This window comes from Euleptes europaea, chromosome 2 (genome assembly GCF_029931775.1).
Source record: "Euleptes europaea isolate rEulEur1 chromosome 2, rEulEur1.hap1, whole genome shotgun sequence".
NCBI classification, from domain to species: domain Eukaryota; kingdom Metazoa; phylum Chordata; class Lepidosauria; order Squamata; family Sphaerodactylidae; genus Euleptes; species Euleptes europaea.
Genome location: NC_079313.1, coordinates 72438878 through 72463199, shown reverse-complemented (window position 1 = coordinate 72463199; position 24322 = coordinate 72438878). Strand labels below are relative to the sequence as shown.

Here is a 24322-nt window from a genome sequence, read left to right as displayed (position 1 = left end):
CTAAGAGCAATACCATAAGGAGTTTAGACTCTGTCAACAGGCTAAACTCCTAGAAGAGCCACTCAAAGAGGAACATATCATAAGGAAAGCTGGATTAGATTTAGATGAAAATGGAGTGAAAATTGGGGAACGAACATTAACAATTTGAGATAGCTGGTGCCACCACATTACAGGTAGAAAATAGTGAAGACTTGAAAGATTAAAGCAGAAAATGCCAAAACATCAATCTGAACATCAAGAAGGCAAAGTAATGATTACTGAGGAATGTTAGAACTTTAAGGTTGACGATCAAGAAAGTGAAATTGTTCAAGATTTTCTGTTCCTTGGCTCCATCATCAACCAAAAGGAAGACTGCAACCAAGACATCAAAAGGAGATTGAGACTGGGAAGGACAGTCATGGAGGAGCTAGAAAAGATTCTTAAGTGTAAGAATGTGTCACTGGTAACCAAGATCAAGCTAATTCATGCCATAGTATTGCCTATTAAGCTTGGCTGGTGATCTAACGATAGCCTTTTCTGGGAATAAAAAATCTTGTCACTGTGGTGCAGCCCCTGGTAAGATTTAGATTAGATTATTGCAATGCATTCTATGTGGATATGGCGCTCCGACTTGCCTACCTGTGCCCTAAGATGGTCTGCCATGGTGTCCTCCCCAACAGCTACCTTCGGGCATACCTCAGAATGAGAGGGGAGGGGTTTACATCACCTGTCTCCTCCTCCTTTCAGCTGTGCACTAACTCTCCGCAGCCTGGGTGTGCCAGCAACTGATTCCTCCCTGGCCTGTGACAGTAGCCTCCCATTTATTCCCCCCATGAAAGCCCCGCCCACCATCCCTTCACCTGCTGGATGAAATTTAATCTATATGGTCCTTCTTTTGCAAGCCTCCCTTCCCTCCTCCCCTCTGCCCTCTCACTGGCTTGGCCCCACCTGTGCCCTGCTGGGTCCCGGCCCATCTGGGCTCTCCTCTTTGGGACTGGAGCCATAAGGAGAGGTAGCTGAGCCCAACAGACCTCATCCTCCTGGTCTCCCTCTGGCCCCACAGGGAAAGCATCTGATGCCGCAGTGGTGCCCACTGATAATGCCACTGCTATTGTCATTGCTGGCGCATCCAGCAGCTGTCCCAGGGCTCCTCCAACCACTGGCCAGCATTCCCTTGGCTTCGAGGTGAGGCAGATGTTGTTTGTGGCTCTGCAGGGGACTGGGGAAGGTTGGGGTTCACCCATTCGCTGTGTTGCTATCGCCACCGCTGCCCCAGTCTGAGGTGGCCCTGGGCTGTCTCCAGACAGTGGGGCAGTCATAGAATCATAGAGTTGGAAGGGGCCACCAGGGTCATCAAGTCCAACCCCCTGCACAATGCAGGGAATTCACAACTACCTCCCCCCACAATACCTCCAGTGACCAGAAAATGGCCAAGATGCCCTCCCTCGCATCATCTGCCTAAGTCCTTGAAGAGTATCCAGAAACTACAATTGGTATAGAATGCTGTGGCATACTGACTGAATCAGGTTACAGAGACTTACAGTCCATTCCTGAGCTGACGGCGTAGGGAAACGGCAGGGAAGAGGTGCAGCGGTGCCTCTTCCTAAACTGTTTCCCCTACGCCATTAAACAAAAAAAAGCCGATCCACGGCTTGTTTGTTTAACTGGGGCTTTTCGCCCCATTGAAAACAGTGAGCCTGAGCCTGCAAAATAGCAGGAGCAGCAACGCTGTTCCGGCCGCTGGTGCAAGTGGCCAAAAGGGGGTAGGAAGCTGCCTAACTGGTGGCTCCTCCCCGCTCCCAAAACACCCCCCTGAGCCAGAGCGGCCACTCTACGCCATTGCCGGCACCACGGAGAGGCCGCGCCGGCGGAGGGGAGAGGCATGGCTCCACGGCGCTTGGGCGCCGGCAGAGCTGCCCTCCCCACTGGCATAAGTGCGTGTAATCTCATGATTACACGCACTTATGCCAGTGGTGGGGTCAGGCTGCCTCCTAAGAGGTCCCTCCCCAGGAATGGGCTGTTAACCATTCTTATCTTGTTCCACCTACATTAGCTTCCAATTTGCTTTCACACCCAATTCAAGGTAATGGTAAATCCTACATGGATTAGAACCAGCATAATTTATGGATCGCCTGCTGCCATTTAAATACCCAACCATATAGGTCATATTTGATGGCCTTGCTTTGAGTGCCTCTCCAAGGCTAGATGGGTGGTAACCCGAGAAAGGGCCTTCTTGGCTGTTGAAACAGAACTGTGGAATTCTCTCCTCTAAGAGATTCACCCATTCCCTTCTATCATATCTTCCACCAGCAGGTGAAAACCTTCCTGTTTCATTTGGTGTTCCCTTACTGACACACCCTCCTGTTTATGTCTTGTATGTAGGTATTGTTTTTAAAGCTGGTTTTAATGTTTTTAACCATCTGCCACCCTGAAAACAAAATTAAGTAGAAAGGATAAAAACGTTTTAAATAAATTAAAAATAAAATAAATGCAACTGATGTAGGTGGGACCTTTACAGAGCAAGAAAATTCACACTAGTCCTTCCACTGTGTTCTTTTCAAAAATATCAGAGTAAAGCAGGTTTGGGAAAGAGTATACTAAGGCAAAGAAAAGTAAAAAGAGAACAATGCAGCATGACATTGTGTGGAAGTCCGACCCAAAACATTTCAGTTTTGAAGCAACACGCTGAAAAAAAACCTGCATGTGAAAGCAGTCTATGGTTAGTTTTATTAAACCATGGTTTTGCATTATGTCTAAACTGACCCATATTTTAATGAGTTTCTTTAGAATTCATTTATTTTTTGTCATTATGAATAAATGACTGCTATTTGCATTATTTTCACAACACAGTCACAATATTATAGAATTGCAAGTTAAGCTAGAAAACACTGGCACAATAAAGGTGCATTCTATACACCATTATGATGCTACTGGTTGGACAGCTAAAACAAAAACTTAAAATTGGTTCTTGTAGGTTATCCGGGCTGTGTAACCGTGGTCTTGGAATTTTCTTTCCTGACGTTTCGCCAGCAACTGTGGCAGGCATCTTCAGAGTAGTAACACTGAAGGACAGTGTCTCTCAGTGTCAAGGGTGTAGGAAGAGTAATATATAGTCAGAAAGGGGTTGGGTTTGAGCTGAGTATTGTCCTGCAAAAGTATTGTCCTGTAAGTATCAAGATAATGTGCTAATGAGGGTATGGTATGTTAATATGGAACCATTGTATCCTGAAGTGGTCTGTTAATGTGTGTAATCCAAAGCTAATCTGTATGGCTATTGTTGAATGTTGTCTTTGTCTGGAGGTTTTTCAGGGCAGGAAGCCAAGCCTTATTCATTCTTAAACTCTCCTCTTTTCTGTTAAAGTTGTGCTGATGTTTATGAATTTCAATGGCTTCTCTGTGCAATCTGACAAAATAGTTGGTAGAATTGTCCAGTCTTTCAGTGTCTTGGAATAAGACCCTGTGTCCTGTTTGTGTCAGTCCATGTTCAGCCACTGCTGATTTCTCAGGTTGGCCAAGTCTGCAGTATCTTTCATGTTCTTTTATCCTTGTTTGTATGCTGCGTTTTGTGGTCCCGATGTAAACTTCTCCACAGCTGCAAGGTATACGATATACTCCTGCAGAGGTGAGGGGGTCTCTTTTGTCTTTTGCTGATCGTAGCATTTGTTGTATTTTCTTGGTGGGTTTAAACACTGTTTGTAGGTTATGTTTTTTCAAAAGTTTCTCCATCCTATCAGTGACTCCTTTAATAAATGGCAAGAATACCTTTCCTATGGGAGACTGTTTTTCTTGAGTTTTCTGATTTTTGTTTGGTTTAATGGCCCTTCTGATTTCATTCTTGGAGTAGCCGTTTGCTAGCAGTGCGTGATTTAGATGATTAGTTTCTTCCTTGAGAAACTGTGGTTCACAGATCTGTCTTGCACGGTCCATTAATGTTTTGATTATTCCTCTTTTCTGTCGGGGGTGGTGGTTGGAGTTTTTGTGTAAGTAGCGATCTGTGTGAGTTGGTTTCCGGTAGACCTTGTGACCTAACTGAAGGTTTGATTTACGGATGACAAGGGTATCAAGAAATGGGAGTTTACCCTCAATTTCCTTTTCCATGGTAAACTGAATGTTTGGATGGATATTATTAAGATGGTTTAGAAAGTCCATTAATTTTTCTTCACCATGGCTCCAGTGTCCTTCAGTGTTACTACTCTGAAGATGCCTGCCACAGTTGCTGGCGAAACGTCAGGAAAGAAAATTCCAAGACCACGGTTACACAGCCCGGATAACCTACAAGAACCAATGAACTCTGACCGTGAAAGCCTTCGACAAAAACTTAAAAGTTGTCATATTATGAGCTAGTAAATATAATTTTACATCCAGCTCTTAAAAATTGTTTTTCTTTAGCATTTTAAGATTTTATTACCTGAAAATTTTCATTAACTCCAAAGGTGTTCTCCAAGTGCCATCTATACAGGCACACTTAAGCAAGTAGTAACCACAGCTTCTCAGTTTGAGGTCTTTAAAACCATTCATGCACTACCTTGTCAGCCCTGGATACCACATCCACCAGACAACTGTTGAAAATGGCCACATGGACCGCTATAGGAGTGACATCATGGCAAGAGCACAGCATACATAGGGTTTTATCGTAACACCACACACAACTAAGGATGACATATTCCATTGATAAAGGCACATACTTCTGATACAATATGGTGTCAATTAAACACACCTTGTGCTGACAGAACATGTAGTCTTTAGCTGCACATTGTGGTAGTATACAATTCATAGAGCCCAGGCAGTCCTGCTCCTCTACATGTGGGACTATACAGAGCTCAAAATAAGACCAAAACCTAATTTAAGTGTACTACCAGCACAGTGAGGTTTTAGATACCTGTAATGTTCTGCTTTGCACTGATATAGATTGAGAATCAGGCATACAGGGAGCAGTACTCAATGCTACATAATAAGGATTATGAAACGATTTCCTTGAATATAAATCATATTTGTGAATATTTTATTTTTAATTTCTACCTGCTTGTACAAAGATAACTGTCCAAACCATTAAGAGTTCAAGTCTATGCATTAAAAACTCTAACATTATCCAGATAACAAAAATACTGCAATACTATTCACAACAAGCTGATATTTTGTGTTTGTGTGTGTAAAGAAGTACTTGAAATAAACAGTCCACATTCTCTCCGAGCACTACTTCATCTCTAAACAACCAGTTTTGCCTGGAATTACTGATTTCAAGCATTTCCAGGCAAATATAGATAATTGCTTTTCAATTATAAAGTCCTTCCCATTATCCTTTTACTGCAGTCCTGTGGGCAAAGGGTAGGTGGCTTGCCCAGTGCTATCTTGTGAGTTCAAGGTGAGGTGAGATATGAACCAGGAACTTCCCAAATCACAATACCTTGAATGCCAACATGTAATGGGGTCTCAACGCTTTCCCCCTTTAAAAAAGAAGTCACTTCAATGAAATTTAGAGCACAGGTGCAACAAGAGGGTGAATAGGGCACCCCCCCCCCCCCCGCACCAGATTTCAAATTCCTTTTTCTTGAAGATGCTTTTCTTTTTTAAAATAATGAAACACAAACTGGAGTCTGTTACATGCATTTGCGTGCAAAATGTACCAGGCCCTAGTGCTACAACAGCTTTCAAAATGTGCATTCACTTTCTCATGTAAAAAAATGACAGGGCATTTTCTAAGCATCATGCCAATACCTCCAGTTCATTATGAACAACTTAAAATACTCAAAACTGTTTGTCACTTTATAGATAAAATGGATTTATAAAAGTTGGGAACTGATGGTCAGCAACTTATGGTTTTAAAGCTAACAAGCTTAAGAAATGTGAACCTTCACAAAGGCCAACTATTTCCAGCATCATTATGGAGTATTTTGAAATTACATTTGTTCTGAACAGATACAACAAAAATAAAAATTATGACCTGGCCAATACTTATTTATGACCCTCAACCCATTATGTTCCAAATAGGTCAAATCAAAGTGATCAAACTTTTAAAAGAGCAAGAGTTTTCCAGAAGAAAAACACAATTTTATAAAGTCTCTTCTTCAAACCTAACACACTAATCAAATTTTGAGAGTTGTAACACATTTTAGTCATGATATCCAAAATCAGACAGGAAATGGCTAAATAATGTTCAGCACAGAGGTATGCCTATAGCTGTACTGCAGCCATATTCTTAAGTATATCCTTAAAAAAGCTTAATATGGATCTGTAATTTGAAGAGTTGCTAGGAGCTGGAGCCATATTACTACCTTCTCAAATATTGAAGGGACTCTGCTGTGATGCAACGAAGAGTTAATATTGCTCCTTGTTAATGTCAACCTTTCAAAGCTTACCTTCAAATACCATGAAGAACAGGAATATGCAGGACATGTAGGCACTCACATCTGCCCAAACATCTAGTTTGGCTCGGGTTGCCAGCTCCAGGCTGGGAAATACCTGGAGATTTGGGGGTGGAGTATGAGGATGGCAGGGTTTGAGGAGGGGAGTGACTTCAATGGTGTATAATGTCATAAAGCCCACCTTCCAAAGTAGCCATTTCCTCCAAGTGAACTGATCTCTGTTGCCTGGAGATCAGTTGTAACCCAAGGAGATCTCCAGCTACCACCTAGAAGCTGACAACCCTAAATTTGGCCCAATATTCAACAGTAGCAAAGGAAAAAGCCTTTTTTTCACCAACATTTTCCCCATAGCATAACCTTTCAAGTATGCTGTATTTGACTGAGCATGATATAAAGTATGAGAATTAGTTATCTAACAATGTGGTACAAGTCAGAACTATGATATTGAGATGGAGAAAGAGGATGCCTAGATACTATTATGTCAGCAGTTCATACCAAATCCCTATTGTTGAGTTCCACAAAGATTCAACGGAATATGTAAACAGAACCAATCAGTTCTACTGTTTGCTCTTTAAATTCAGAATAAATCCATTCCATCTTGCCCGAAGTCAAGAGAAAATTATAACATTTAAAATGGATTCCACAATCCATTCCAGGAATGCCTGGAGAAGGCTAGCATGGCTAAGATGCTCTGCACATGTCCCATGAGTTCTGGAATAAAGAGAAGTACAAACATATTGCATGCCAGAAAGAGCATATTAAGTATAATGTCATGCTGCGTAAGGATGTTCCCTGGTTATGTCAGATTATTGCCTCAAAAGTTTGATACTTTTGGTATGGCAAGTGAGAATACTGGATCTTTTTTTCTTGCCAAAGGCTTCTAAGTATGTTCATACTACTTTTGGAACAGACCTGGGATCCACAGGAATGCAACTAGTTCCAAGTCAATTCAAAAAGGCATTATGACCCAGACAGAGCCTTGGATCCTGAACTGTATTTCAGTTGGGCCAGAATTCCACCCATCCCTACTTATCAATGGCAACCATACACTTTCCTAGATAGTTCCAGAAATGAAGTTTATTAATACATTTTCAGTGACAGACCATCTGCACTGGCATACCATCCTCTGCTGAATAGCAACAATCTAAACCTTTACCAGATAATGACCTGACCATGACAAATATACTCCAAATCCCTTGTTCTCAAGCCAGAACAGAGCAATATTACAATATCTATCAAGCTATTTATGTATAGAGAATCTATATTTTAGTATATGAATATTCTTTTATATTAATAATAAATGGTGATGACTCTATAAGCATTCTCTGATCTAAGCCAGAAACCTGATACAGATCAACTTATTATTATAAATAATGTTCCACTTACCACTTTCAAAGCAGGCATCAAATAAAAGGTGTCCCTTTTTTGGCTGTCCATAATAACCTGGTGGAACTGCAGGGTATTTGCTTAAATTTCCTGTTATAATTTCATCTATTCCTAAGGCACTACCTGTTGTGATAAAAGTAAGACAGTTAATTTGATACTATTGGAAACTTCATATAAATAGACTGAGGTACACTTACTTCCCTTGGCAATGCCAACAGTTTGGCCAAGTGACAGCATATAATAAACCTCCACAACCTATGATCTTTTCAAAATGTATTCCATAATACAAACAACATTTCCTGATAGCAATGAGACTTTAGAAGTTAATGATATGACCATAACAATGTTACTTCAACAATCCCCAACAACTGGCCCACCTGTTTCTGGGCCTTATTGGAGGTTATATCTTATCTGTCTCTTACCACCTGCATGAAACAATGTTGTAGAGACCACTAAACTCCTTCCTTTGGTTCTTGGATCCATCTCTCACTTTGACCCCCAACTTTATAGCTGGTTTCAGTTTGGGACTTCTCTTCCACCCAGGAATTCCTTGCCCCAGACAAGGTTTTCTTCCTTCTGCTTTGATCTCACACAATGGAATCTTCTCTTTAGGATAAGGCCACATATTTTTTCCCTTTCACCCTTTATTTCCACTTCAGTTTCCTATTCACTCCCAATCAGGCAACAACCAAAAGGAGCAACTGCTAGGATTGTATTAATGTATTGTAATGTTTATGCTTTTGCTCTCCCTTGCATTTCATCTTTCTAGCCATGTATCTTGTTAGGGGAATAAAGATTTTTTACAAATTATCTGATTCATTTTCTTTCTTAATTGGAGTGCTGTATCAGATCAGGACATGAGTATACATTAGACTGTTCATTCCCAAAATAGCTGCCCGGTGACACAGTCCGACCCTACACATATAGATGACTGTTTGCATGTTATGGACCCAACATATGTATCAATTTGGGCAATAGTCTGGGGGCGGAAGAAAATTTCCATTGGGCTATGTAAGACTGCACATATGTGAAACACTGCTCTTTGCTGCACTATTTGAATACATTAAAAGTAGCCTGATCAACAGTTCATGAACAACGGAAGTAATCAATGAAAAATAGTCTCCCTGCTCACCCATGGTGAACATACTGTGACCCAAACCAGAAGGTGTTCACATCCTTAGTTCTCAGCACAATCTTCAACACAGGCTTAATAGTGAGTATTAATTCCAGAGAAAGCATACCATAGGTTTCACACAACACTATTGCTGTATGAATGCACTTACATATACACACCTTTGCATGCAAAAAGTTAATTTTGTAACAGTGTATGCAAAACATAAGAATTCCCATCAAGAAAATAATTACTCCTTGGTACATTAACAGTGTGTTCCTAAGGAGAGTTACTTCAGTCTAAGCCCATTGAAATGAATAGGTTTAGAGTGGAGTAACTCTCCTTAGGAATGAGCTGTAAGAATGCAATCCTAAGCACATTTACTAAGTAAGCCCCATTTAACTCTATGGAATTTACTTCTGAGTAAACTTATTCAGGACTGCATATTTGGGATTGAACACCTATGTAGGTTCCCTAGGAGTAAGCAACAATGAGCTAGGAAGCCACAATTTCTCTTCCTTCTCTTTCACAAATACACCTTGTTCTTGGATTCACAAATACACCATGGATTCCACATGTTAACAGATCACTTCAGGATACAATGGTTCCACATTAACATACCACAACCTCATTAGCACATTATCTTGATACTTACAGGACAATGATTAGCACATTACCTTTAATACTTTGCAGGACAATGACTCAGCTCAAACCTAACCCCCTTCTGACTATATATTACTCTTCCTACACACTTGACACTGAGAGACACTGTCCTTCAGTGTTACTCCTCTGAAGATGCCTGCCACAGCTGCTGGCGAAACGTCAGGAAAGAAAATACCCAGACCACGGTCACACAGCCCGGATAACCTACAAGAACCGACACCTTGTTCTACTTAAATCCATTTTCTCAGCAAAATAATAATAGCAGGTAGCACAATTATCTTTAACCTTGCTGAAGCTACAGTGAATTTCTATTATATTTCCCAGATGTTTATATTTTAGATTCATCCTGATGTTGGGTTAGACAACACATGGTGTTTAGGTATGCTACTTTAAGAGAACTTGTTGCTGGGGAAGAAGGCATATATAAACCAGAATGTAGGAAATAGGGATAGGGTGCAGATGCAGGGAGGTATCATTTTAAGCTGTTTTACCTTGCTGGAATTTATTCAATAAATGGATCCTTAAACTTGGAATGGAGGCTTTATTGAGTAAAACATAACAAATTGGCAACAAAGATGGATTTTTTGCCTTTGAACCCACCTGCACCTTTTTGCAAAGTCCAGGTGAGCCTACAATTGTTTTTACTTCTTGGACCTGGATGTTTGATAATTACCTGCTTGCAATTAGTGACACAAAGGGTCTGAAGAAAGAAAACATATACCGTATTTTTCGCTCCATAAGACGCACCTGACCATAAGACGCACCTAGTTTTTAGAGGAGGAAAACAAGAAAAAATATATTCTGAATCAAATGGTGTACTGCCCCTGCATCTCTGCCCTGGGAAGCAGCTTGGGACCCTAGGGTCTGAAAGGGGTTGGCCAGACTCCCTGCCCCCTAAGAGGGGCACTGGCGGAGACCCGCCCTGGGGATTGTGGAGCGGCTGGTGCCTGAATGCCCCATCTGCACGAGGGGTGGAACGTTACGCCTGGGGAAGTGCCCTGAATCCCAGAGTACGCGGATGGCACTCCGTGCCCCGCTGCCACTGAGCTGGGTGGCTGGGAGGGGCCTCCCACCCCCCCAGCTGGCTGGCGGCTTCCTAGCCAGCTCCCGGGGTGCGTGAGCTCCGCGCCGGGCTCCCGCGGCAGTGGCGGGTAGGGGCCTCCCGCCCCCCAGCTGGCTGGTGGCTTTAAAGCTGGCTCCTCGGGCGAGTGGGCTCCACTTTCAAACAGTACAATAAGTCGACATATCGATGACATGTCACATGACGCTGAAGAGGTTTTGTGTGATAAACTGAAAAATAGCAGTTTTTCTATCCAGGTTGATGAGTCCACAGATCTTTTCAATAAATGTCACGTTGTAGCTTTCGTAAGATTTGTCAATATCATGATCACTCTTATGTGGGTACTGAGGGAAAGAGAGCGTGCTTGTTTGTTTGCCAGAATGTTTATTTGGAGTTTTAATTTTCTCCTTCTTAGTCCCCTTTACTTATTTTACCTCAGAAGAAATGAGTCACCAGAGGCTTTTTCAAGTTAATGCATAAATAACAGAGATTTATTAAACACTGTACTGGGGATGAATTTGGAGGGGAAACAGTGGTTAGGAAAAGCATAGAACCAGAGCTCTTTTATAAGTTTCACTTCAGAGAAGGCGTAGATCTTAGATGGCTTAGTTGGTACAGTATTACAATTCTTAGATTCAGTTCACAAATTCAGTTCAGTTCCAGAACTTCTATTTATAGTAGGCCCTGCTGCCTAGCTATTAGGGAAGTTGGAGACCATACAATCTCTCTTCCCCAGAGAAACACAGAAGTATGGAGATTTCTCTTCAAATCTCTCTTCCAGTTTTCACTATAGATATACTCCACTTTTGTGGCAGTAATCCCTAAACAATACCCTGTATTTGGAATATCTCCTTCTCAGAGCCTATTCCTCTTCCAGTCACCGAGAAAGGGTCCCTTTCCTCCCAGTCTCTGCCTGTCACTCCACAGGATTTGTTTTACACCAGCTTAGGCAAATCCAAACCCTCAGGTTCCCAGAGTCAAACATAACTACTGAACTCACAGGTTACCAAAATCAGAATACAACTCCTTTCTTCAGAACAGAGTTCCTTAGCTCCACCCACTCCCTTTCTCTGAGCATCTCTTACAGATTAACTCTTTGTTCGTCACAGTCAATGAGGGTGAAATTCAGTCGAAGGGCTCAAGCCAAGATCCAAACAAAGCAAACAGTTCACAGCCTGGTCAGGACTAGATAGACGTGTTGCTTCCACACAGCTATGCTCTTTCCAGCAGCACGCCACTCAGGCAGCCTGTAATGCCAGGCACCTGCCAGGCACCTCAGACCTGCTCCTGCAAACACTCATTCCCCCTGGCTGCTGGGTCGGTACCTAGCTGCCAGTCGAGCACTTCGTCTCCGATCCTGTAATATCCTACGTGTTTGCCTCCTGTGCAGCTCTTGAGGCTCTGGTGACGAGGGAGGTGAGCAGACAGGCAGCTGGCTTTCTATAGCTGGCTCAGAGCTGGAGGGCTGAGGAGTTGCTGCACTGGTTCCTGGCTGCGAGTCTGGGTCTGGCTCCACAGGGGCTTCTTCTTCCTGTGCCACCTCAGCTGTGACTGTGTATAGAAGCCAGGTCTGCTGACTGACTTTTCGTCAGAGGAGTCATCAGTGTCCCCTGGACCTAGCTGGGCCATGACATTATCTTCTTCAAAATTACAGTTGGTATGTTGAGGGCAGCAGGAAAAGAGGAAGACCCAACAAGAGATGGATTGACTCAATAAAGGAAGCCACGGCCTTCAATTTGCAGGATCTGAGCAGGGCTGTCAAAGATAGGACATTTTGGAGGACTTTCATTCATAGGGTCGCCATGAGTCGGAAGCGACTTGACGGCACTTAACACACACACATATGTTATTTTAAAAAATCAAATACCTTTATGTGATTGTTTACCAGCAGAAGTGAGTTTTGGTAATGTTGTGTACCAACAGAATGTTATATTGTGCCTAATGGTACCCCTAGTGGTGTACTGATTTAGAGCGGTGGACTCTAATCTGGAGAACCAGGTTTGATTCCCCATTTCTCCACATGAGTGGCGCAAGCTAATCTGGTGAATCGGGTTGATTTCCCCACTCCTTTGGGCTAGTCACAGTTCTCTGAACTCTCTCAGACCTATCTACCTCAGGTGTCTGTTGTGGGGAGAGGAAGGAGGAGATTGTAAGACAGTTCGATTATCCTTTAAAAAAAAGGTAGAGAACGTCGGTATATAAAAACCAACTCTTCTACTTCTTCTATTCTTGGCAGGGATTTATTTGCTGCATTAAATTTGATGGTGGTTGATGGATGTATTTTTGCTCCCCAAGTAGATACTGAGTGATTGCAAAGGGCAGTTTCAGTTGTGAGTGGGGATAATTCTGTACAAGAACTTGGTTGTGAAAAAGGATTTATTCATAAAGTAAAAGTGAGATCTAATAATATCCCTGTGCGACAGAAGTTACAATGTTTACCATTTTCTGTTAGAGATGCTGTGTCAGAGGAGCTTAAGAAATTGGTGCAGAATATCGAAATGCTTCGAATAATGTCATGGAATGTTAATGGTTTAAACTCTCCCAACAAAAAGAAAATTTTTTTTACCATTTACAAAAGTCAAAAGCTAATATTTTTTTGTTTACAAGAAACTCATATTTTACCAAAAGATATTGTAAGTCTGGAACAGGCAAAATTGGGTAAACTATTTACATCATGTAATGAGAAGAAAAAAACAAATGGTATAGCTATGTATGTGGTTTATCAGTGCCTTCCCCAGTCATCTTCCTTTTACCCCCAGCAAGCTGGGTACTCATTTTACCGACCTCGGAAGGATGGAAGGCTGAGTCAACCTTGAGCCGGCTACCTGAAACCAACTTCCATTGGGATCAAACTCAGGTCGTGAGCAGAGCTTTTGACTGCAGTACTGCAGCTTACCACTCTGCACCACGAGGCTCATGTTTTCTTAATTAGTGGGGTCAAAAATGTTTTCCACTCCTGATTTGCAGAGTGCATACCAATCAAGTTGTGCTGCATAAAGAGAGTAGAGACCACACAGGATTTATTATGCATGATGGATTATTTCATTTTAAGCATGTTCTATACAGATTGGCTCCTGCTGCCTTTCAAAGAATCATGTCTTTGATATTTAAGAATCAGAAGGGAGTTCGGGGTTATTTGGATGATATTATTGTATTTGGAAATACTCCTGAAGAGTATTTATTTAATTCCCCCCCCCCAACTAGGACAGGCTAGTTTTGATTATGTAGAAGCCTTTATTGTCCATAGTCCAGATTTGGCATTGTTTGATCCAATGATGCCTATAATTGTGACAACTGAGAAGAAATACTCAGTTGTTTAAAAAGGAAGCACTTGCTTGTGTTTGGGCTACAGAAAAATGGAGAACTTATTTGTGGGGCCATACATTTAAATTATGTACTGACCACAGTTCCCTGACATTATTGACATCAAAATGAATGGGAAGGGCTGGGAATCAAATTGTTAGGTGTTCAGCACGGTTGCCTTCCTTTACCTATGAAATGGAATATAAGCCAAGAACGCAAACTGTGACAGCTGATTGTTTGTCCCGATTATCCTTGCCATCCTCAGAAATTTTATCAGAAGAGGATGTAGAAGATGTTGCACTTCTTTCAGGAGTCTTTGTTATCATTATGCAGGAGAAATTTCAAGCTGCATATTTAACTTGTTCAGCAAAAATTAAGGACATTTTTAATGAAGAAATGCCCTAATAATGCAAAGGGACTCGATTCAGTGTTGTTGCCTTATTTTAGACTGTGTGATGAACTTTCATTACAAAATGGTTGAATTTTATGATGCACTCATCGATTACTTGTTCCAAAAGAATCACAGCCTACATTTATACATCTTGCCCATGATACATATCAAGGAATTGTACAGACTAAACAACAATTGTTGGATCTGTATTAGTGATCCAATATGGATTCTCAAGTGGAAGCAGCTATTAAAGCTTGTGTGACCTGTATGATAGAACAGCAGTAACACACCCTGCGCCACTTCAGCCAGTTCCATTTCCATACTGTGCATGGGAGATTGTTGGTATAGATCACGATGGGTTGCCATGTTAGTCTGTCAAGACCAATAGAAAAGAGCAAGAGTCCAGTAGCACCTTAAAGACTAACAAAATTTCTTACTAAAATTAAGTGGCCAGAAATAGCATTTACATTACAAGCCACTTCTGCTACTGTGTTTCAGTTTTTGTCTATAGTTTTTAAAGAGAAGGGGATCCTAAAGAATTAATTTCTGAAAATGGTACCCAATTTACTTCTCTGGAGTTTGAAACTTTCCTTGTGGATTGAATCATCATACATCGAAGGTCATCTGTGTATTACCTGCAAGCAAATGGAGAAATTGAACGGTTCATCAGAAATTTAAAAGACAGTTTGCAGAAGGCTAAATTGGAAGGGAAGGTAGTACTTTTACTACTGATTTTAGCAAGTGTATAGGGCAACGCAATATGTTCATAACATGCTACAACATGAGGATCACCAGCAAAGTTATTACATGGGAGAGAGATGTGAACTAAATTAAATGCTGCTGGACTTCTGGAGGCAAAATCTGATGTATTGTCAGAATCTAACTTAAAAGAGAGAGTAGTTCAAAAGCAGAAGAGATATAAGGTGTATACAGATAAGCATAGGAGTGCTAAGGATGCTAAATTTGAATGTAGTTCTTTTGTTAGAGTTAGAAGACCTGGGATTTTGCAGGAAGAAGAATGAAATTTACTTCACCTCTTAATATTGTAAAGAAGAAAGAACCGTATACCATAGATTGTCTGATGGGCATACATGGAATGCTTCCCAGTTGGTACCAGCTTATTCTAGGTCAGAGGTTCCCAAACTGTGCTCCAAGGAGCACTTGGTGCTCCGTGAAACATCTAGTGCTCCGTGAAGAGATTGGAAAGAAAAATACTATGGCATTCAATTTATCATACAGGTGCTAGGTGAAAATTAGTGCTCCGTGACAATTTGCTCTCCTGAAAAGTGCTCCGTGACTAAAAACGTTTGGGAAACTCTGTTCTAGGTGGAATGAAACTGATTCTGATTCAGATGGTTCCTTTTTGCCACCAGAATTTCCAAATGAGGCTGGGCCTGGTCAAGATGGGGTTAATCCAGGCCTTCAGCGCCTCAAGATACATTACCATTATTATCATCTCAAAATACACCGTCTGCAGTAATGGTTGAGAAAAGAGATGTACAAATTAGACGACCACCTGTTTGAACAAAGGACTATGTTATGTAATGTGGTAAATTGATCACAATTGGTGATTGTTTTTTGTACTTGGATAAGTAAAATGTGTACTTTGTAGTGATATGTAATTGGTTAAGAGAGGAGGAAATGTGGGGTTCAGATATGTTGCTTTAAGAGAACTTGTTGCTGGGGAAGCAGGCTTATATAAGCCAGTATGTAGGAAGTGGGGATAGCGTGCAGATGTAGGAAGGTGTTGATTTAAACTGATTTCTCTTGTTGGAATTTTTTAATAAATGGATCCTTAAACTTAGAACAGAGGCTTTATTGAGTAAGAAGTAACATAACGCTAAATACTTGATAGCATTTTTAACACAGTTGGTTAAATTATAAAGAAGAAGAAGAATCCTTTTAATGTTTTGAGCATGGTTTATTTCCAGAAAATCTATCACTTTGCAATGAAATCATTTCAATGATTTATATATGTTTTGTTTAGACTAGTTTATACCTATCATAACATCACATATTTTCCAATAAAGACATTCTTCTTCTCTCTCCCCCCGCCCTTCTATCCTGGAAAATATTGTTCTTGTGCAAAAGCAAAGTAGGCTTCAATAGTTATAAATCAGAAAGTGGTGCTATTATGACACTATTATTCTTGCTCAGTTTTGCAGTCTCCTGCCTTTTATATTGATCTCTGGAAGTGGTTTAAAATAGTTGCAAGACAGGGCAAATTATCCTAAAATGTATTTTACTGAAAACACTGAGAAATGCTGAGAAGAACATAATATTTACCTCCAAATTTTATACAGGTTTGTTAAAAGCATTGACTGCATTCTGGCATCACATAAAGTTGAAATGAAACACAGATTAGACATAAATGTAGCTTGTTGCCATGTTCATATGCTCCCCTAATTTCTCCCCCCCCCCTTCACTTCACACAAGGAGCTTGCTGCAAAACTTTCTGTCTAGATCAGTTTAGAGCCATAATCTTCAATCCACATTTAACTCTCAGATGACAGCACGGGAAGAAGAGGAGCCAGAATTATGACTTCACTGATGAAGAGGAGCACCATGCTACAACCACAAAAGGAGTAGTGGAGGACTGGCCAATAGGGGTAGGGGACCAGGAGAGTTGTGCTGGGAGGGGGGGGAGAGGAATGCAACATTGTGAGAACAATAAAGGAAGCAGTCTTGAAAACAAATTATATGACATTACATGTTGCTCTGTAGCAGCAAGTGCTGGATAAGTGCAACCATATGTACTCCAGTTCAAATCAGAGCAGAACTTTACTCCTACAAAACCATGTAGTCTGCCAGTGTGGTGCGATGGTTAAGAGCAGTAGACTCTACTGGAGTATTCGGTTTGATTCCCCACTCTTCCATATGATGCCTGTGGGTGGCTTTGGGCCAGTCACAGTTCTTTCAGAACTCTCAGCCTCACCTGACTCACAAGGTGCCTGTTGTGGGGAGAGGGATGGTTGCTGTATGCTGCTTTGAGACTCCTTAAGGTAGAGAAAAGCGGGGTATAAAAACCAACTCTTTTTCTTCTTTATATATATTTTACCAGATTAATGCTAAGTAAGCAGCTTGAGAATCAAGAGATTACCTATCGATCTCATTAAAACATATTATGCAAACCTTTAGGATATTCTATATTGACTACCATCAGAACTGTATCAAATTGCAACCAAGGATAGAATCAAATTTCTGGTAGATTTTATTCTCATATACTGAAAAAGAGTTAAACTGTAAATCAATTTATTTGATCACAGTCAATATGAGAAAATTGCTTTCTGGCTCTCTAGCTGAAAAAGGTATATCTTAACTGAAAGAAATTCAGGATACTGCGCTTCCATTATACTGAACTCTATGTCCAGCTATTCTAACATTTACAAGGTTGCATCAGTCCTTGTAAATCTATACCTGGTATTTATGAATGATTCACTCAAGGACTGCTATTTTATTATAAAATTAAAGTGGTTTGACTATCAGGAATGGATACAGTAAAAATCACATAATTATATTCCAAAATTATCACATGAACAGAGGGAAACATGATAATTGCAGAATGAACCCTTAGCACAGGAGGTTGTAAAATGTAAACATGCTATAAGATAGTAAACAACATTTCTCAAAGAATCACTTAGGATAGCAATTTACTGCATACTAGATTGAGGCAGGATAGGTTTTCAACAGGTAAATATGAAAATTAAGCTAGAACCTCTTGAACTATTTTCTGTGAAGTAGTCATAACTGAAGAGCTTGCTGATTTAAGGTACCGTATATACCCGTGTATAAGCCGACCCGCGTATAAGCTGAGGTGCCTAATTTCTCCCCAAAAATGGGGAAAAATTAGGCACCAGAGTATAAGCCGAGGGTCGGCTTATAACCCCTCCCCCCCCTGCAGGCTTACCTTTTCCAGGTGCGCAGGCAGGCGGCGGTGGCGGCGCCCCCCCCCCCCGCGGCCCAAAAGGCCCGGCGAAGGCGGCGGGCGCTCCTGGCCGGGGGGAGCCGGGCGAGCCCGGCGGCGGCGGAGGTGCAGCCTTCCCTCGGCCACAGGAGGCCCCTCCAGGGCGCTCCTGGCCAAGGGGAGCCAGGCGCGCCCGGCAGCGGCAAGGCCTTCCCTCGGCCACAGAAGGCCCTTCCAGGGCGCTCCTGGCCGGGGGGAGCCGGGCGCGCCCGGCGGCGGCGGAGGTGCGGCCTTCCCTCGGCCACAGGAGGCCCTTCCAGGGCGCTCCTGGCCAAGGGGAGCAGGGCACGCCCGGCGGCGGAGGCACAGCCTTCCCGGAGGCAGCGATGGCGGCGATGGCGGCGGCGGTGGTAAGTTCCCCCCTCCCTCCTCCCTCCTCTACCGTATTGACCCGCATATAAGCCGAGGCCGGCTTTTTCCGCCCTTTTTTTGGGGTGAAAAACTCGGCTTATACGCGAGTATATACGGTACTCATAATTCTAGTCACTCAGTGGCCATTCATAATTGGTTATTAGCTGTGCAATCCCTGTGGGACTGCTTCGGGGCTTCTTTTAAGTTATTCATGATTTTTCTGACTTTCAGAAGTGACTTCGGGGCTGCCCCACACTTGTCTCCTGGTTTCACAAACCTTTTATCACAAATTTAAAGTTAGCCCTGCTCCCACAGCAAAGCTAATCACAGCAACTTTCATGGAAATCTGTAACTTCGGATCTCCTCACACCCCCTTCCACCCCCATTCTCACTTTCTCTCCCACTCCTCCTCCTTCCCATGCTCATCCAAACCCTCCCCTCAAAGCTGGAGAAAGCAAGGCTGTTTTTCAGACTCATATGAGTGTCACCAGTTTCAGAGCCCCTGCGCTGCTTCTCCTTTCCCCTCCTGCCTGCCTCCTCTCTCACATGGGCACACACACAGCCCTTGCAGCTATCACGGGCAGGGGGTGCCCACAAAGGCTCTGCTCTACCACTTGGCTGCTTTTTATTTATAAATTTAACCACTTATTGCTAAAATCACATGCCAATCTCATGGATGTGCATGTGAACTTTCAATGTAAAATGACCACTTGGCTCCATTTGCCACCCTCCCCTTATACTGGTCATGTTAAAGGCTGATTATTTGGTCAGTTTCACAGTGGGGGAAGGGCATTTTTGCTCTCATGAAATAGGGCATTGAGATAGCCAGTGTTGGGCGAGGGATGTCTGGACAGTTCTCGGTTATGGCTGTAAAATGGCCACTAGGATCACTGGGGCTGGGCTGGGGATGTTGTTTTTTTTAAAAAAAAAAACAGCCATTTACAAAGTAGCGTTTTCAGGGGAGAGGCTCAGATGGTCCGTATTATCTCTGGAGATTTATTCATGACAGAAATTTACTCCACTACTGGAATTTCTTCAGGGGCAAAAAGCCCACATGCACAGTTTTGATAATTCAGATATTATGTGCCCACAACCAACTGGTCCTGTTATTATTTGGGGGTTTTTAACCCCAAATGCATTTTTTTTTTTTTTTTACATTGCAGATTTTTCTGAGATCCTGGGATGTTTTTCAGGTTTGTAGAAAGATGTCTTGTGTGTTCACAGCTCCATTCACCGAATTTAAGTATCATCAGATCTGGCCACGATGAAAATTAGAATATACAAGTGGGGGACTGCAAAACTCATGGGGGGGGGAGAATCTCAGCTAAGCCTATCCCCCCAGCCCTGCTCTCTTGCCAACTCATCAGGCGCTGCTCCAGGCAAGTGCAGTGAGGCCTCCTCCTCCTTCTCCCCCTCCCCAACACCACTATTTTGCCTAGTTTTCTGCTGCAGCAGCTGAAGAGCATTGTCTGTAAATGCACAGATGCTTTTTTTTAAATCAGGGGATTTAAACCCCTCAGGTTGTTGTTTTTAAGTTTTAGATTTTCCCCCTAAGTCTGCAGAAAAGCCTGTCGAGGGTGAGTGTGCTCCCTATCTGTTGATTTAGGTATCCAGAGCCAGGAGGCACACTTCAGAATTAGATATATAGACAGAGAGAGCAACTTTATACCTATACACCACCATATAGTGGTTAAGAGTATCAGACTAGTATTTGGGAAACCTGGGTTTGAATTCCCATTCATGCCATGAAAGCTCACTGGGTGATCTTGGGCCAGTTACACTCAGCCTAACCTACCTCACAGGGTTGAACACATGAAGCTGCCTTATACTGAATCAGATCCTTGGTCCATCGAAGTCAGTTTTGTCTACTCAGACTGGCAGCAGCTCTCCAGGTTCTCAGATAGAGGTCTTTCACATCACCTACTTGCCTAGTCCCTTTAAGTGGAGATGCCAGGGATTGAACCGGGGACCTTCTGCATGCCAAGCAGATGCTCTACCACTGAGCCACAGCCCCCTCCCCTTGTTGTGATGATAAAATGGAGAGGAGAACTATGTAAGTTATTTTGGTTCCCATTGGAAGAAAGGCAGGGTATAAATGAAATAAATAAAATATATGATGATGATGATGATGAAAGGGACCAAATATCTTTCTCCAGGAAAGTTGGCAATCCTGTCCTTAGATACGGATGCACCCCAACTGAAGGCAGTTAGCTCACACTGGGTTAAAAGCCTTTATTTCACCCCTATAAGAGTTAAGAATTTCCCTTACCTATTCTACATGATAAACAACCATTCCATGACTTGAATTAATAAAATCATAGCTTCTTGTTTCCACTGAGCAACAATTATTCCTCTCCCTCATTCTTTCTTCTACTGTCTATACACTGCAATTTGTACACCTTTGCTTGGGAGTCTCAACAAATTTTCTCAGAAGTAAAGCCCATCAAACCTATATGCTCCTTTCCTCATGTGACTGGTCTGCAGTCTTTTTGATACTATTACAGATCTTGGTGGTGCCACATATCCTAATCCATGGGATGGAGAAATTTAACTAAGTGAATAGTTAAATTATTAATAATAGGTAATTCCTACACACACGTATCTTGTTAAACGTTTTCCCTTTATGTACTGAAAAAGAAGTCCTCCCCCCAATCCGAATGTCCTACATGAAGGAGTCATCACGGGCCATTTATGCAAGAGAGGTTTTGCCTTGGATTTGCCGCTCTCTAGATGCGCATTTGCCCCATCCGAATTCTCAAAACTCTGCATGGGGGGCTGATTGTTGAGTTCTGAGAATATGGATGGGAAAAATACGCATCTAAAGAGTGGCAAATCCAAGGCAAAACCTCCCATGCATAAATGGCCACGGTCTCCTAACGTCCCGCTATTGCTGAAGGACTCTCCTCCGACTCCTTGGGAAGTAGGAACCGCTTTTCCCCCCCAAGAAAGGGGGTCCGGCTCCCGACTACGCTCCTGACGAGCGCGTCTCTCTCCCTCGCCCCTTCCCCACTTTGTAACGGAACACCATTCCCTTCCCAGCCCCGTAAGCGGGACCCTGCCCTCCTCACAACAGCGCCTTTGCCACAAGAATGCGCTCCCCACCCCCTCACCCCCTCACCCCCTCACCCCCACCCCCCGTCAACTCCTCTAATGAAGAGGCCGGAGACCCTCCTTGTTTCCTACGCGAAGGTCACGTCCCATCTCGCCCCCAACTCAGGATTACGACCCCCTCTCTTCACAGTCGCCATCAACTGACATCAGCTCTCCCGTCCCTCACCTCCCCCGGGGCTGCCTCTGATTATAACTAACCAGTATCTGCAGTCTTGCTCCTCTCCGCCATGTTTGTTTTCATTCGGTCGCTCCCTCCCCCTCCCGCCGTGAGACGCTGTCCGGGCGTCACCATGGTAACCGACGTCACAACCCGGGGAGTCCCTGTTTCCGTATGCTGGATGGTGGGTGCTAGGGAAAGGAGTTCGGAGAGATGCTAGATCCTTCCTAGGTGACTCTTATTCAATGCTGGATGGTGGGTGCTAGGGAAAGGAGTTCAGAGAGATCCTAGATCCTTCCTAGGTGACTCTTATTCAATGCTGGATGGTGGGTGCTAGGGAAAGGAGTTCAGAGAGATCCTAGATCCTTCCTAGGTGACTCTTATTCAATGCTGGATGGTGGGTGCTAGGGAAAGGAGTTCAGAGAGATCCTAGATCCTTCCTAGGTGACTCTTATTCAAGCGACTTCCATATTGACTTGGAAGTAAGTCCATTGAACATAGTAGCACTGGTTTCCAATTAAACATGCCACAGAGAGCGCTGCAGGACTGTAGCCAACCTGTCTAAGCCAGCAGCCGGACCCCGATGCCACGATTACAAAAAATCGAGAGAGAGAGAGAAAGAGAGAAAGAGAGAGAGAGAGAGAGAGAGAGAGAGAGAGAAAGAGAGAAAGAGAGAGAGAGAGAGAGAGAGAGAGAGAGAGAGAGAGAGAGAGAGATCCTGTCCCTTTAACAGGGGCACAGTGTATGAAAACAGGCAGCTGAAGCTTTTCATGGTTCAGAGGTAAATAACATCACCTGCCCGTTTCCACACATTAAGCTTCTATCGACTAGGCAGGACATTTTCTCTTTCAGGCTGTTAGCAAAACTAAATCCGGTTGTATGAAACGCTATATGAGAAAGATTTCATCCATTAGGGTAAACGGTAGATAGGAAAGTAAACATGAACACTTGTCCCTTCCCCTCTCTTTTAACGTCACTTTGAAAACAGTCAGCATCTCTGCTTGCTTGGACCAGATGAATAAATGAGGGCATATGGAAAAACATCTTATATCCCCTCCTGGTCCAAAAGCCCATGTGTGATTACAAAAAGATGAATAATTTGACACTGTAAAGCTAAGCATGAGGTCATTAAAGAGAGGCTCCCTCAAGGGAGGAGAAAGGGGATGTATTTTCCACATCTTGCAATCAAGAGGGCTTCCCTATAAAGCATTAAAATGATGCAACCTTTCTCCTCCCTGGAGTGATAAAGAGGGTCTTCACAAATACTCCTGCCCCAGTGTAATTTGGAAGCAGTTACACTGGGAGGATAATTGTGTGGATTCATTTCCCTTAGACGGGGGTGGGTGGGTGTCGCAGTGGCACCAAAGGCCATATGCCCACTTACCCAGAATCACACCCTTGCACTCATTAATTACGCTAGAAGAATTAACTCTCCCTGGATATAGGTTAAAGTGATTAGAAGCTTATCCCATATGAATGGAAAGTAGGTAGGGTTGCCAACAACCTGGAAAAAAGGGCCAGCCCCTTAAAATAGAAGCTTAATGTGTGAAATGGGCAAGTGAAGCTTTTTACAGTGTGCAGGAAAATAATATCACTTGATAAATAGCATCCTATTAAGCCTCTGCTAAAGGGCCAGTATTTATCCCTCTGAGAGCCAGCATGGTATAGTGGTTAAGATGCTGGACTAGTTCAAATCCCCACTTGCACCATGGAAGCTTGCTGGGTGACCTTGGCCCAGTCACACATTCTCAGCCCTGACCCTGGCTAGTATTTGGATGGGAGACCTCCAAGGAATGCCAGGGGCGTGCCGCGGAGGCAGGCAATGGCAAACCACCTCCAAATGTCTCTTGCCTTGAAAACTCCATGGGGTTGCCATAAGTCAGCTGTGACTTGATGCCAACAACAACAACCACAACAAAACTGCAAGATATTTATTTAAGAATTGTAACCATATTTCTCCGAAAGGTCTGCTGTAAATTTTTGTATCATTAGGCACAGAAATTATTAAAAAATGGTTCATAAAGAGAAAAATTTATCTATACAATTCCCTCTCAGAAAATGGGTACACAGCACACAAATCAGGTCACACTCTTTTCCTCCACACCCTTATGTATTATGTATGATATTATATACAGTTCCCTTTCACTAGTTCCTTATTGTATGGCCAATGTGCTTTGGACATGAGGACTTAATATTATAGCCTCTGTCCATATGATATATGACATCTCTGTTCAGTGGCAACAGTTCATATACCCCATGATAGCCTGTAGATTTAAGCCTGATTTAATTATTTCAATTTTTTTTCAAATCTATATCCCATCTTTTCCACACAAATATGGCTCAAGACAGCTAACAGCAATGCAGAATAATATAATTTAAAACAGTATAAATAAACAACAATAAAATCAGTATAATATTCTAAAAATATCAGTATCAAAAATGGGAAGCCCCCCAAAAATCTGAAAATTAGAGTGGAAGTAACCA

General features: G+C 42.6%; 1 protein-coding gene across 2 annotated transcripts in view; it reads right to left on the bottom strand.

Annotated features, from left to right (window-relative positions):
• BEND5 (BEN domain containing 5) overlaps positions 1 to 21941 on the bottom strand; it is a 1050378-nt gene extending 1028437 nt beyond the window's left edge. For both annotated transcript variants that reach the window (XM_056844383.1, XM_056844382.1), the window contains exons 1-2: positions 21880 to 21941; positions 7728 to 7850 (exon numbers count right to left, since the gene is read on the bottom strand). In XM_056844383.1, coding sequence (XP_056700361.1) covers positions 7728 to 7850; positions 21880 to 21922 — 166 coding nt within the window. In that variant the 5' untranslated portion in view covers positions 21923 to 21941. The remainder of the gene's footprint in view (positions 1 to 7727; positions 7851 to 21879) is intronic.
• Between the last annotated feature and the right edge of the window lie 2381 nt (positions 21942 to 24322).